General features: G+C 39.3%; 1 protein-coding gene across 1 annotated transcript in view; it reads left to right on the forward strand.

The window, feature by feature from the left end:
* The window catches only part of UVRAG (UV radiation resistance associated), an 86933-nt gene that overhangs the window by 38593 nt on the left and 32237 nt on the right, over positions 1-16103 (forward strand). The window contains exon 12 of the mRNA XM_058824768.1: positions 1396-1561. Coding sequence (XP_058680751.1) covers positions 1396-1561 — 166 coding nt within the window. The remainder of the gene's footprint in view (positions 1-1395; positions 1562-16103) is intronic.

Here is a 16103-nt window from a genome sequence, read left to right on the forward strand (position 1 = left end):
TGCCTGCGTGTATAACAGTTGTACAGGTAACTGCATGCATTCATCTATAAATGTTTAATGTGAACTGGAAATCCATTAAAATTTCCTTGAGGATTTCTTGCCCCCACTACCTGTTCACTCTGGTTTCTTGAGCAAAAACCTCCAGCAGTTGTCTGACTCTATAAAGCCATACCATAGTGATTAACTTGTCCTAATAATATGTATATTGGATGCTTGAATATTGGAGGAATAATCTTTAAAACAAATAAATTTGTCAGTAGGACAAAAATCAGTCTATTGCTTTGTTTCCCTGACTGCACTAAATGTGGTAATGAACTCAGTTTGCTGACTCCTGAGGAATGAGTGTTGTGCTATCTTCTGGCCTATTTTCAGTTTCCTGGTATTAATTAATTGCAAAAGAATTACTAATTCTTTATCCAAGTCTTTAGAAGAATTGTTTTGTGAGCAAGAAGTACTAAGCATCCAATTTAATGAAATAAGCAGTTAGATTTGAAACCCAGCTGTCTGGCATGGATTTTATCTCAGACTCGGTAGGTACTATCTTTTAAAAAACTAGGCATCAAAAACAAAATCCCTAGAAAACCAGTTTTGCTGCAAATTTTCAACCTTTTTTACAAAATCCATTTTGGCAGGGGTGTAACTTAAATACATACATCATGACAGGCTCTCATAGAGCTCAGTATGGTTGTTGAATATCATTATAAGCTTTGTTGAAGGTCCTCTGTTCAGCTGGTTTCATGGATGCATCAGAAGGGATGACTATTGTGCTGCCCGTATCCCTTAAGTGAAAGGAGAAAGGAGAAGCCTTTGTATGGCTAAAAGATGTAGTTTCAATTGCAAGATCTATGTGTATTCGTGGCAGGTGAAGCTTTAAGGTTGAAACCTAACTGTCAAATTGAAAATGATACTTGTAAGCAATGGATTAATCTGAGTTTTTCCAGCTATTGGCAGAGAACAGAGTTCATAGCTTGGGGTCAGTGTCTCTCCAACTGATCTCACTTGTAAATAAGGAGGAATGCAGCTTTCTCCTGATCCCACTCACACGTGTCAGCTCCATCTAGAGAAACACAGAAATCTTAATACTTGGGTTTTGTCTTGTGAATTTTGTTTCACTTTTCCCATCTCTTCTTCACCCTCCCCCATCCTGGCAGTGCAGCTTTGAAAGTAAAATTTGCAGGAGATCAAGCCATTCCCAGTTTTCTGTCCCTCATTGCAAGAGGCAAACACAACACAGTGAAGTGCAAACATTTGTAAAGCTCTCCAAAGTGACACCAGGTCTCCTTCTGTCCTTGAGTTCTGACTTCTGAGAGCTACAGTAATTGTTCTCTGAGAATAAAGATGAATATTAGGATTCAGTGGATCCAATTAATAATAGCATCTTTTTGTCATTGACAGCAAAAGATGATGGAAGCATTGCTGTTGCCCTGGGCTATACTGCTCACCTAATTTCCATGATCTCCTTCTTCTTACAAGTGCCACTCAGGTATCCCATCATTCACAAGGGCTCCCGGTCTACAATCAAAGACAATATAAATGACAAGCTGACAGAAAAAGAGCGAGAGTGAGTATAATGTGAATACACTGATCTACTGTCTTCAACAAATCAACACCAAAAAACCACATCTTAAACAGTTTGGGGCAGTCTGAGGTGATAAGGAATTTGAAGTTACTTGTTACTGCTTTCAGTAGCTGTGGAATAGTTGTTAAGTTTCTCTTGTTGGAATTTTGGGATACAATAGAGTAACTCAGCTTTGTTATTCTGGGTCTGTTGCCATATATATGGCTTTGATTTGGCATCCAGTAATGCTAGAAAAACTTAAATAGTGTTTCTTAGTGTTTCATGAGTTTTGGTTTCTATTTGGAAAACTTGCCTTTTATGTTTTGCTACTGGCTATGGGAATAAACTGCAGGATAGCAAGTGTAGTTTCACTGGGGAGGTGCTGCCAGTGCCCTAATAGTGGTTGATAAATGGGAGAAAACAAATTGCTTTTTAAAACTCTATTTTAACACAGAGTTTTTTAATCAATTGAAAAAGCACAGTAGCCTGCCACCTACTATAAATCAACTGAATATTCAATGTTGAGATCTTCAAATTCACTCTCTGAATGTCTTCTCCTGTGTTTTGGAGCTTTGTTTATTTTCCCACTGTCTTGGCCCAGTGTGCTCTAACATGAAATTAGTGGCAATTACTGGTTAAGGTTCCCTTTGTAGCCTAAAACCACTGAACTGCCAGGAATGCTACACTGACCATTGGTGGGAGGCCAACTGCTCTGTTCAGATTCTGGGCACTGGCAAAGTTTGCCTAGAGGCTTTATGGACTCCCCATCCCTGGAAGTTTTCAAGACCAGTTTGGATGGGGCTTGGAGCAACCTGGTCTAGCTGAAGGTGTCCCTGCCCTGGCAGGTGGTTGGAATGGGATGAGCTTGAAGTCCCTTACAGCTCAGGAATTATGTGACCCTGTATGTGTGTATGGATGGCTGCAGTCAGACTTGCAGCATCATTAAATTCATTTTTCCACAAAAGTTTGAAAAGGGAGCAAAGGAAATGAACTTGGGAAAACTATTGACTTTTCCTGACTCTCTTGACAGGAAGCTGTGAAAAAACAAATTCTTCTCTTTGGAAATATGCAGTTAAAGTATTACAGTGTTTTAACACTAATTCCTCATAATCCAAATAAAGATGGAAGGGCTTTATTGTGCCTACTTGTCAGAATTTGGATGCTTGGAAAGGTCTGATTTCTCTTTGAAGGTTAGTGACTTTAGGCAGGATGGGCAAGGTAATTGGCCTTAAGATTTAAACTTGTCTTCCTGTTGTGACACCATAAAACACAACTATATAATTATGTCTTGCAGAGTAATTTTGATACCATTTTAATAACTTGTCCAAACACGCTTCTAGTACCTTAATAGAACATTGACCTGTTTTGCCTCAGTGTAGTTCTTGAAGCAGGTGATCCTACTCCTTCCTGAACATCACTTCAAGAAGAGCTGCAAACTAGAACATCTGTATCTTGAAAACAAATTTCTGAGTAGTGGAGCTCCTTGTATGTGGGTGTGTAAAGATTAATTCAATTTCTTGTTCTCTCATACAGATTAGAAGGTTTAGTCCTTCATGCTGCAGCCTACCAAACTCTTGTGACTTAATATTTGATTTCACAACAGATTTCTGAAAAGGAGAGATTTTATCTAAGTAAATTTATCTCTGTTGAGCTATTTACCTGTGTTGTGCAAGATTTTTTCAGAATTAGCTCCTGCTGGAGATCTTCTCTTCCCAGCTACTGGAGAAACAGTCCTCCAATAAAAATCATCTCCAAGGTTTTATGTCAAATGTCTTAAACTGCAGTTTTCTTTCTAAACTAATAGATCATGTTTCTCCCTTGCTCCTAATTGTGTTGAGCACAGCAGTTAACATACATTATTAGATTTTTTTATGTCAGTTACCTGTCCTTTAGCTGCTTTTCAAACTCAAACATAAATTGTTGAGTAATTGCAGTGATGTAATCCCTGTATTTGATCTTTACTATAACAAATAGCGTCCTTATTATTGACTAGCTTATACTTACATACTTGGCTTTTTTTTTTTTTTTTCCATTGCAGGGTGTTGGAAGTTAGGATTTTTTCCTTTTTTTTTTTTTCCTTTCTCAGGAAATTTTTCTCCCATTTGTTGTCGAAGGGATGGGAAGGACAGATGCATAAAAGAGACTAAAGATGTGGCCAGGGCTGGGGACAGGGCACAGTTTTTTTCTGTCTCTTAGCTGGGAAGTTTTGTCTTGGAAAATGCAGGGATACTGAGAGAATTGGCTGGGAGTTAGGGGCTGGGCTGAGCTCTCATTCTCTCTCTCAAGAGCCATCTTCTGCTGCTGGCTGTGGCAGTAACTGCACCAAAGGGGAAGGTGCTCAATGGCCAAGAGAAGGCTGTGGTTCTGTTTCTGTTTTTATTTTGTTGTTGCTGCCATTGTTGTTGTTTTTGTCTTGTTATACATATATATATTTGTAAAGCCCTGTTATTCTTTTTCCCATATCTTTGCCTGAAAGCCCTGTAATTTCAAAGTTACAGTAATTTGGAGGGAAAGGGTTCATGTTTTCCATCCCAGTAAGGTTCCCACTTTCCTTGGCAGGCACTTGTCCTTTAAGCCAAGACACTGGGTTTCTCTGAGATCCTTATTAGGATCTTTCTAGAATTTCTAGAAATTTTTTGTTGGCGGAAATAGCTGAGGTTTTCACTCAAGAGCAAATTCATAAGTACAGGTGTTTGTTTTTAAAGTCATACTGTATAAAGATGTTACTACACTTTCAAGTTTCTTTACTGACTTTTCTAAGCCCTCCTGTTGAGCTGGTTAAATACTTTGAGAGCTTTCAGAATGTCAGTAACTTCTGGGAAATGCTTCATCTGCTTCAGATTGGTTTACTTGCATGATCCAGTCACTTGTATGAGGACCTTGAGAACTTAGGTTTTTTCTGTTACAATAACTGTTACATTGGGACTTTGAAGTAGGAGGTTGTGGTGAGAACTTAGCTCTTGTCTGGCCACAGTACTGAACTTGGAATGTAAGTACAGAGTGACTACCAGTAGCATATAGCATATGGTCAGCCTTGTAATTGTAGAGATATTAGTGTTTGTAATCTATTGAATAACTCTTTCTTTCGTGTATTCCAAAAGCTGATTTTGGTACTACCAAAAAGCTCTTAAGTTTTCTCCAATGATGTCTAGTTTTATGAGTTTTTGAATTACCATGTTAAGGCAAGAATCTGATTTTAACAAAATTTCCCATTAACTTGCTTCTTCAGTGGTCCCTTTCAGCATCTCCAGAGTGCATGTAATATGTAGGAAGAAAGAATTCTCAGAAGTTCTGGAGTCTGAAAGATTTCAAAGCAGTGAGTGCACTTTGAGTCAGCTTGCAGAGCATGCTATGTTTGGCAGGAGTGCTGACCTGCTGGAGGGGGCAGGAAAACTCTGCAGAATGATCTGGACAGGCTGCATTGATGGGATTGGCCAGTTGTATGGGGTTCAACAAGGCCAAGGGTTGTATCCTACCCTTGGGTCACCACAACCCCATAGAATGCTGCAGGCTTGGGGCAGAGTGGCTGGAAAGCTGGGAAGGGCTCTGGGGGTGCTGATCAGCCATGGCTGAACATGAGCCCAGGTGTTCCCAGGTGATGAGGAAGCACAGGCCCAGGGCAGTGACTGTCCCCCTGTGCTGGGCACTGGTGAGGCACTTCCAATCCTCCCTGTCTTTCAGCAAGACAGACATTGAGGAGCTGGAGCATGCCCAGAGATGGGGATGGAGTTGGGGAAGGGTCTGGTGCACCAGCAGAGACTGAAAAAGTTGGCAGAGCTCAGGCTGGAGAAGAGGAGGCTCCCACTCTTCTCAGAGGGGACCTTTTCACTTTCTACCACTCCACAGGAGCCGCGTGGGGGGGGTTTCTGTTCCCAGGTAACAAGTGACAGGATGAGAGGAAACAGCCTCAAGTTGTGCCAGAGAAGTTTTAGGTTGTATATTAGGAAACATGTCTTCCCTGAAAATGTTGTCCAGCCCTGGTCCAGTCTGGTACAGTGGTGGAGTCAACATCCCTGGAGGGGTTTAAAAGCCACGTGCATGTGAAACATGGGTTAGTGGTGGCCTTGGCAGTGCTGGACAAGTGGTTGGATTTGGGATGTTCTTAAAGATCTAAGAACTTCAATGATTCTGTGATTCTCTGGGTATGTAACTCCCACATTAAAGCTACTTAGACAGCAACGTGTTCCTCTCTGCAGTGATGAACAAGTTTGCTTGCAGAATAAATCACCCAAATTCTTTGGCAGTGTTCTGGTGGAACTGAAACCTAACACTTCATCACATCCTCAATAACAGGGTGAGAATGCTAAGATGAAACTATTTCTGATATATTCTGAGACTGTGTTTCTCAAGCCCTGTATTTAATGCTTCTGTTAGTGTGCTCACAGATTTTTAACAAAGAATGGCTCCCACTTTAGGGCAAAATAAGGATTGTTGTGGCTGGAGTGAGACATACATAGTGACATTCCCTGTGCTGGTGTTGCTGCTCATTTTTATAGTATTTTTGAGTATAAACAGCTTGGAAATATATATATATATATATATATATATATATATATATTCCTCTAAGAGGAAAAATAGGGTTTTTTAAGTTTAGTCACCTTTCTGATTTGCTTTGTATATCTGGACAAGTGAAATGCATGTTCGGATGAATTATTTATGTTGAATTTTTGAGCTATCACTCCTACTCTATGTCTCTTGAAGATTTTCAAGAGCTCTTACTTCCCTGCTAGGTAACTTGGAACTGGAAACTATTTCAAGAAATAGTTTTACTAACATTATTTCTCTGTAATAATAATACAGAGAAATCAAATAGTACACACAATCTGATGGATGTTACCCCTTCTTCCCAACAAAATGTGTTAAGGGAGGACTAGTAGGAGCAGTAGGAAGAAAGTTGCCACCTCGATGTCATACTTCAGGTTGGGGAAAAAATGAAGAGGTAAAAAATGGCATCAATGCCTAAAAAGGTTTTATATTTAAAAGGTAGCAAGAACATTGTCATATGCAAGTGCAGCTGTTGGAGTTGTCAGATCTCCAAGAAGGGCTTTTTAGGACTTTTTTTTTTTTGGGTCATATATTTAAATATTGAACTTGTTAGTATTCAGTGTTATAAAGGCCAAAAATATATATAGAATTTAAAGATAAACAAACAGGACCCAGACAGTGATGGAAGAAACCTGATCTAGTCTGGTGCATTTTTTGCAGGAATATTTGGCATTAGTTAATCTGAGATGTCAGTAAACAACTGTAAAGGTTTCCTTGGTATTTTGTAATTTAGAAAAAGACTAATTTTTTTTCTTCCATTGTGTGTGACAAAGGATTGAGACAGCTACCATGCAAGTCTTGGGCATGTACATTGAGGCATTTGACATCTTTGCAGTTGTTTTATGACTTTGATGTACCTCAGGTACCAAAAGATGTATGAAATGGTGTAAGGGGGAGTGAAATTAAGGATGTTACCATGGGTTACTTGTCCTGTCTAAATTCCTTTTGTTGTCATTAAAGTAGGAAACATCTGTCTGTTGTAATACTGGGCCTTCATAGAAAACAAGATCAAAAGACAGCTAAATAATAATATAGTTACAGCTCAAATTTGTCTTTTTATGCAGCTCACCCTGATGATTATTGAAAACCTCAAGCAAGCCAGAAGATTGCAGTGATAGGCAGTTTTTGTTTTGATGTTTGATTTCTCTAAGTGCTGATACTTTGAAGGCCAGTTTGAATTCATTGCTGTAGCCCTTGTGGGAAGGGCAAATGTATAAATAAAAAAAACCAGGTCACCCTCCACTGGGGTGGTGCAGACTTGTTGCAACTGAAGGGTGCATAAAGCATGAATCAGAGGTGCCCTTCTTGGGTCTTCAGAGTGGTTCTGGATTCCTTAAGGATGCAAAGCATTGAGTAAGTTTATCTTAGTTGATGTGCAAGGTATGCAGCACCTTTGCATGTGGGGAATGCTGATGTATCTCCACAGTTTGTTGACTGAACCTTGAACTCAAACCCCAGCAGACTGGATTAGTCCAGTTTGGGGTGCTTTCCATTAGTTTAGGAAACCAAATTTCGGAGAAGATTAAGTAAATCAGACAGGATGTATTTTGAATCTACACATACTCAAGCAATTATTTTGGTGTATTGGTATTGTATTTTAGACCTACTCATTTGCACTGCTCAGAAAAGCTGGTATGTTGTGTGTGGTTCACACAGTGTTATATTGTGGAAAGTGAGTTACTGACAGTGGAAGTTCTGATGTAAAAAGTTTCTTTTCAGGGTAAAATAGCAATAAAGCAAACATGTGGGATTCCTTGCCAGTTCTGCTCCAAAAAATGCTTCCAAATTATCTGTCTCGATGTATTATCTTTAATTTCTTTGAAATGTGGCAAGCTGGATTTGCAAGTAAATGGAGATAAGTGTTGCTGAACTGGCCTATGGATAATTTTGGAGCATTTGCAATCCACTTGTTGAATGAGCATAATCTGTAAGTGATCCTCCTTATTGTGGCCTTACTCCAGTTTGGAAGAATGGGAAAACAAGAATATCAGCTGCAGTAGACTTAGTACAACACCACTGAAGTTGTTACTGCTCTGTGCCTGGTAACAGATAAGTCACTTGCAAACAAAGCAGTCTGAAAAATCAGAACACGAGCATGTGAAGAATAACTTTTCACTGACGTTAAGATTTTCCAACTCAATTGACACATCTTTAATCATATTTGGTACTTTGGCTGAGGTCATGAAATGGCAGCTTTGGGAAGAAATCTTGGCAAACTTAGATGGAGGGAGATGGTTGCTTGAGAAATCTAATAGCTATCAAAGAAAAGTTGATTCTTTGGGGCAGATTGAGTGTGTGTTAAGGGTTCAACTGTATTGCTCAAAGAATTCTGTTTGCCATGAACTTATCTTGAACTGTATTTTTACATTCTACAATTCTTGAGGATATTTAGCTAGAATCCTGGCTTATTTGATTCTTGATTAGCAAAACAATACTTTTGCCTTCATTGAGTCAGCAGATATTGCTGTGTGTAGATAAAGAATTAGATCAGGTGTTGTTTAATGAATTTAGATAATGTTAACACTGTTTCTGGGAACTAGAAGTTTTAACATGCTCCTGCCCAGACTGAGAAAGCAGATTTTGTTTACAGCAGTATTTGAGACCACTGACCCCAGACATCTGAGACCAGCTGAGAAATGTTTCTGTGAAGACACACTAGTCTTAATCTACTCCCATTGGAACACTAATGTTGAGGTTTTTTTTTTTTCCAAAACATTACTTCATTTTGTAAAATAAGCAGGGACTTGACCTGTATAGAGTATCTTCTAGTTAAAAATGATTCTTCAGTGGTAGTGAGATTTAAAGTTCTGATAGCAAGGTTGTCTGCTCTGTCCTTACAGATAGTCCATGTATTGTGGCATTGATCATGGCTTGTATGGTGCAAGCCTTGAATCCAAGCTGAAATATGTCACAGAAATGCCTAATTTACAAAAAGCCATCAGTGTCACTGGCTCTATAGATTCTTTGCTGTGATTTTGAGGTGTTTGAAATCATTTGCTAAAGCAATAGAATGATACCCTCTTGTACAAAGTGGTGACTGTCTTGTCAGGATTTGCCTGACTTTCATAATTTGGGTATTGGCTTTTATTTTCTTTCCACAGTCTGTACATACTGAAGCTATTGTGCATTCCCCAAGAGCAAGGTCACAGCGGTTATACTTAGCACGGAAAGATGCTTCTGCTTTTGATTATCATCATCTGAACAGTTCAGAAGAGCATTTTGAAAATACATTTCATAAAGTTAAACTAATGTTTTATTTCCCCAGTAAACGAATTCTTTATTTATTGTATAAAGCTTGAATGGGGATATGCTTTTTTCCTCATGGCAGTCTGTGTTTTTGTCATCAAATTTGTTTTACAAGTGTAGCTTTTTTTGTTAAGTAGGTACTCAAAACCATGTAGTAATCCAGTCTGAATTTGCTTGTGATTTGTAACACATATTTGTATCTTAATCTGTAATTACAAGCAAAATGCATGCTTGTAATCCTTTCTTCTGTCTTTTCATTTAATTTTGGATCTTCTGCAGGAGATCTGTGCAGTCTCTGCTCTGAAGCTGATAGAGTTGTGGTGCAGCTTATCTGAGAAGGAGACTGGTTTTAAAGGAGTGCAGCCAAAGCTTCTTGTGCCTTGATCTTCAGGTGGAGTGCTAAGATGTTAGGAATGCTGGATATTTTGGTGCTTATGGCTCTTGAGCAGTTTATTTGTCCTAGTATTTAATTTGAAGTGTCCTGAGAAACTGTGATTTCAAGAGAGCTGTCTGGACAGTGGCAGTCCTTCTGACTTAAAAGGCTTTCAGGGTTTAATGTCTTCTGGTTCAGAGAAGCCCCAGGACTTTTAAATCACACAAACTTCCTCCTCTGAATACGACATTCCATTACAGTGAGCAAACAAGGTGTGGTGAGGTTGGGGGGAAAACACCAGTTCTTTCCTCCCCTGCCTGCCCCCCTTGCAGACCCCAAAAGGGGGTGAAGCTGAAATAACTCAACCTTCAGTAAATATTTAAACCTTTTCTTCTACATTCCTCAGACATATCAAACTTGTGGCTTTTTCAAGCCATTATCTTACCTGGATTGTGCTATTTAGTCCTGTCCTCACACAGAGTGCCCTATCCATGGTCTAAAGCTTAAAACTCATTTTTTTTTCTTAACTGACCCATTTTTAGTAGCGTTGTGAGACACACAATTTAGTAACAATTGTGAGACACAAATTGTTCCCCCAGATTTGGTAGATGCTCTGCTATGACATGATAGTCACAGAAATGACGTCAGTTCCTTATCTGTATGGTAATGAATAACTGGGCTTCAGCTGCATTCTGCAAGTCTGTGCTGCAGCCACCTCTCTGCAGTCATTCTGCTTACTGTCCTTGAAAATGAGAAGTGAAAGAAAAAGCCAGATTGAGTTCGTTCTCTGATAAATTTGACACAATTGGGCAGGAAGTATCAAAGATAGTGTAAATACAGTCATGTGAAAGTGCAGTGGTGTCAGCTTCATTTAATCTTTGGATTAAGATTCCAGTCTGCACTTAACTACTGGGTAATGTCGTGATGTCAAAATGGAAAACAGTGATGATTGTTGTTCTCATGATTTGGAATTGTGACCTGCACTGTTTATCTTCTAAGCCACTGTTTATCTTCTAATGGCATGGACTGTGAGATGGAGTTTGCCAATGACACCAAGCTGTGTGGTGCTAGAGGGAAGGGATGGCAGAGGGACCTGGACAGGCTGAAGAGTTGGGCCTGCCAGCATTGTGAAGTTCAGCCAGGCCAAATGCAAGGTGCTGCACATCGTAGCAATCCCAAGCACAAGTTCAGGCTGGGTAGAGCATGGATTGAGAGTAGCTCTGAGGAGAAGGACAGCTTGGGAAGATGGCTTGGATGAGAAGCTGGACATACCCTGGCCATGTGTGCTGGCACCTGGAAGTGCCCATGTGCTGGGCTGATCCCACAGCATGGGCAGCAGTGAACGGGGAATTCTGCTCCTCTGTCCTGCTCTGGTGAGACCCCACCTGCAGAGTTGCCTCCAGCTTGGGTCCAACATCGGAAGGAAGCTGCTGGAATGAATCCAGAGGAGGCCACAGAGGTGCTCCAGGGGCTGTAGCCCCTCTGCTCTGGAGGCAGCCTCAAAAACAGAAGGTTCCATGGAGATCTGAGAGCTTTTTCCAGTGCGTAAAGGGGCTCCAAGAGAGCTACAGAGGTATTTTAGGCAAGGGCCTGGAGATATGGGACAAGGGAGGATGGCTTCCCACTGCCAGAGTGCAGGGTTAGATGGAATTTTGGGAATAATTTTTCCCTGTGAGGGTGGGGAGGCCCTGGCAGAGGTTGCCCAGAGAAGCTGTGGCTGCCCCATCCCTGGAAATGTGCAGGGGCAGGTAGGACAGGGTGTGGAGAAAACTGGTCTAGTGGGAGTTGTCCCTGCCCATGGTAGGAGGTTGGAACAAGATGGATTTTCAGGTCCCTTCCAACACAAACCATTTTGTGATAATTAAGTGTTCCTAAACCATAAGTATCCTAATGTAGCTTATAAAGCTGCAAATATTACTGGTCTTTAAAGTTTTGAATCACTTGGAAAGTTAAGGCTATGTAACATAATTCCAAACTAGATTTGGAATTTTACTTGGATTTGCCAAATGAGATGTAATATGATATTTACATTGTGCCAGACTTCGTCCTGTGCAAGACAGTTGGATGTGATGTGTAAAAACCATTATTTTACTGACTTCTTCCCTTAAGAGCTTTCTGAAGTACAGATTAAACTTTGAGACTTTAATATAATTTGGGATATGGCAGAGGTCTGAACTGAAGAGAGAATAGAAGATCTAAAACATATGGTGTATTACCAAAGTAGAAGCAGGTGAAAGCAGTTAAAAATGAAGCAATTTCATAAGCTTTAAAAATAGTTTGTGTTAAAGGCAAGTGGTTATAGACAATAAAAGTGAGCCATCAGTATATTGGGACATATGTGATATTTCTGGATGCAGAATTCATAAATCACAGAACACAAAAGTAAATTTATTTGGACTTGAATTCATAAGAGATGCTTGAGGTCTGAAATAAATGTATGGAATAAGGATTCTTTCAACTTTTCCTAACATATACCATCTGCCTGAGCCAGGAATCCTGTAGTGATTTACTTGAGTGTTCATCAAGCACCAAAGTGACTATTTATATTAAATATATGAAATTAAATGAGATCTTGATGGCTGATGAGAACTTGTTGAGGGTCAGCTGGAAAAAGTAGGACAGTGTAGAGTTTTTTGTTATTAGAGTAGAACGCTTAGCACAATTTATTTGAGTTGTAAGAACGGTCTAATGCTTAAAACACCACAAGTAGTCCAGTCATTGTTGTAGCTTTGAAACAGGCCTCTGATTTTCCAGAGTAATATCTGTGGGCAACTTTAAAAGATCTCTTTTTCTGTAGTCAGTTTTCTGGTTTTTAAATGTATCAGTATTAGTGAGCAGTTTTGATTGGAGACACTATATTAGCAAATTGTTGCCTATGCTCTTACCAAAGCCAGGGGTTTTAAAAGTTGGTAAAAGAAGGGTTGCAACCCTTTCTTTTGTTAAGAAGCCAATAATACTCCTCATAAGGAAAAAAACCCCACCAGAATAGATTATGGATATGAACTGCAGGCATCACACCTCAAACTGTAAATATGAAAATGAAAAATCCTTGCCAAGAGGCTTTTTCTCTGTCTGTGCATGAAATTTCTTGGTTTTACTTTCAGCAGCATGTGAGCATAATCTTCGTTACATCTTGGATCATGGAAAAGACTTGAATTAACAATGGAAGGTGACTTAAACAACCTTCCTACCCCTAGGAAGGATGATGTTTGAGAGGAAACTGTTATGATAGCTGAGTGTACAGGGTGGTTTGAACTTGCCTTAGAGGTGATACATGAGGCTTCTTTGTGCCTGTAGCTTTGTGATTACAGGATGATCTCCTTGTATCTGGATGAACAGCAACACAGAGCAGTGGCTGGTGGCCTCATGGGTGGGCTGCAGCCTCTGAATCAGATTCCTGCAGGGATCCCATAGAATTACAGAGCTGACTTCTAGCAGAAATGCCTTTAGGCCCCTAGACAAGCACAACTGGCAAAAGTGTTCATCTGAAATCATCTCTGCTGCTCCTGTACTGCCACCAGACCATGAATGTGTTTAGACATACTCAGGAATCCTCCTTCAACTGAAAATTGGAATTTGCCTTGATTTGACACTGAGATTTCTGTTCAGCTGTTTGCGTGTGCATGAGTCAGCTGGAGTGGAAATGCTGACAACCAGCCACCATTGGTTTTTCATATTGACTGGAAACACATATACTGGGTTTATCTTTTTTAATAGAAAGACTTTTAAACCAGAGTGGATGATTTAGTATCCTGTCTAGTCTTTGTAACCTTGATGTGATTTACTGTAATGAGATTATTATTATTAGTATTATTATTATTATTATTATTATTATTATTATACTTTGCTTTTAAGTTTCTTAGAGTTACATGTGTTTCTTTTGTCTACAGAGCTTTCTACTTGATTAAGTACCATGGTAGAATAAAGTATAATTAGACTAAGCAAAGTTACAGCTCCCCAAGAGTCCTGTTGATGGTGTAATTGGGTACATTTAAACTTTATACCTATCAGAATGATATTTTTAATGCAAATATTCAAACTAACTCTTTAAAAACTTAGCATTTGTGGAGTGTTGTGAGGTCCTTGAACTCAAAACTTAATTCTATTGTTGATGGTACTGTGTTGGTTTTGTAGTTTCAGTGTGGATTACAGGTAGACTTTCAGCCCTGTTTTTTGTTTAAAAGTCTGACTTGATGTTGAACCATCAGGGTAACTGTAAGCCAAGCATGTAACTTCTGCCTTGCTTTTTCTTTTTCACAACTCTATTGAGCCTTGACCTGCTCACACTTGTTTCCTTACTCATTGCATATCAGCAGATCCTCTGTAGGTTTAAATATTTGAGTGTTAGGTGATTTTGATAGAAAAACAAGTTTTAAGTTGAAGAGTTCTTTATCCAGTAGCTGATGTCTGCTTAGGAAGTGTGGCAGGAATTAACAGGGAATGAAATGAAATAAAGCAGTGGATAATGACTTGCTGAAATTAAGATTGCAGGTAGAGAGGAGGGGCTTATTCTTGGGAACCCTCCAAGCAGGAGAGATGGGAGAAAAGTCAAGTGGGTGAGGATGAGAGAGGTAAGGTTAGGGCATATGAATTGTCATATCTATTTTAAGCTCCACTAAAATGAAGTTATTCAGAGATGATTAAAAGTGTCTTTTATCTGCTTCTATTATTTTGGGTTTATTTTATTTAAATTTTTTTTGGTCATCTGTGAGAAATGACAATCAAAACCCCTTTTTCTGTGTGACTGGGAATGCTTGAGTCTTGAACACAATAGTGTTGGTTCACCAGGGGAGAGACTGTTCAGTCGTGGTGGCATCACCATAGAAAAACACAGGTTTTGTCCAAAGTGATATGCCATGGAAGGGGATGTGAGCTATGTGCCTAAAAATGTCCTGCATGTGTTTTGTGGTTAATTGTTGATGTGCATTATGGTGCAGTTGGCAACACTGGTCATCTGACTTGTATCCCAGTGAGCCCTATAAAACAGAACATGACTCAGAAAACATTAGTAAAAACTAAGTGTTTGTCACAGTCCTGTAGGATTAAATAAGCAAAACATGAGACTCCCAAAACAAATGTAAGCTTTTAAGATTAAGAACCTTCTTTATGTTACCTTAAAATTTCAAAGTACATATTGACCATCTGGTTCAAATTGGTCCAGTGTGCAGTTTGGATCACTCTGATCCAGAGTTCTCCACCTTCTGAATTCACAGTGGGGCTTGTTTAATTTCAGCATCTTTGGTGCAATTCTCTTAGATCCTAAAGCCACCTTTATGCATGCCTGCTGGCTGATTATTCCCTTAATCACTCCTAGTTGTTGTTGCTTTTCCCCAGTACAGGCTCCTACCTTTTCTGACATGTCTTGAAAGCAGTGGGAATACCAGATACAGAAACAGCTCCAAATGGAGTAAACCTGTTACAAGTTACTAAACATGGTGGATTTTTTCTTGCTTCAGATAATCTTCTCTAAACCAGGATCTTTGTTACAAATCACTATTAAAACTACTATTGCTGCATTGCCTGTCTCTTTATATACAGAAACAGACCATCTTCTGTAAACTCAGGGTGTATTAACACTGTATTTTAAGAAGTCTACATGCTATTGAATTTCATATTCCCTAGCTGTATGTAAATGACAACATATTTTTACAAAGGCACATGTTGACCCTCCCTGAGCAGAAGCTGCTTTGTTCATAATTCCTGACTGTTAACATGGCAGATGTGTGGTTTCCTAGAGTGTGTAACTACTACTCTGAGGAGGACCAGAGCTCAACTTCTGAGCTCTGATCTGGACTGAGAACAAATTTCCAACACTTGATAACTTCTCTCAGATAATCTTTTCTGTTGATTGTAGAAAGGGTACCTATAGCTTGTGGTTTTTGATTCTTTCCACTAAACATATCACACTTGTTCAAATTTTTTATCTCAGAGTAAGTATCTGTGTTTTGCTTTAAAGGAGCTTAGTGATTTTTTTCCCCAAATACATCAGCAAGAATGGAAAGAAGGAAGGTGCACTTTGGAGTAGAATAGGTAGGCAGATGCCATTTTGAATTTCACTATGCATTTTGTGATTATAAAAACACTAAAATAGTGTTTTTCAAAAGTATTTAGTATAACTAAATCCTTACACAGCAGACTCAGGTTTTTGCAGCATGCCAAAGGGAGGGATTGAGCTTACAGTCAGTGCTTTTCTGTGGAGTGGGCAAGAAGAATTTCACACAGGGAGGCAGCAGTTCAAGTTGGATTCAGTTATACTCACTGAAGCACTGTATAAAATGATTGAGTTCCTTGAGTTTATTGCTTGTGATCAGGCTTAATGGGCAAGGAAGATAAAACACAGAGAGAGAGGCATAAAACCTAGTAATATTTTTCTCGAGTCAT

The sequence above is a fragment of the Ammospiza caudacuta genome, chromosome 2 (assembly GCF_027887145.1).
Source record: "Ammospiza caudacuta isolate bAmmCau1 chromosome 2, bAmmCau1.pri, whole genome shotgun sequence".
Lineage (NCBI taxonomy): Eukaryota > Metazoa > Chordata > Aves > Passeriformes > Passerellidae > Ammospiza > Ammospiza caudacuta.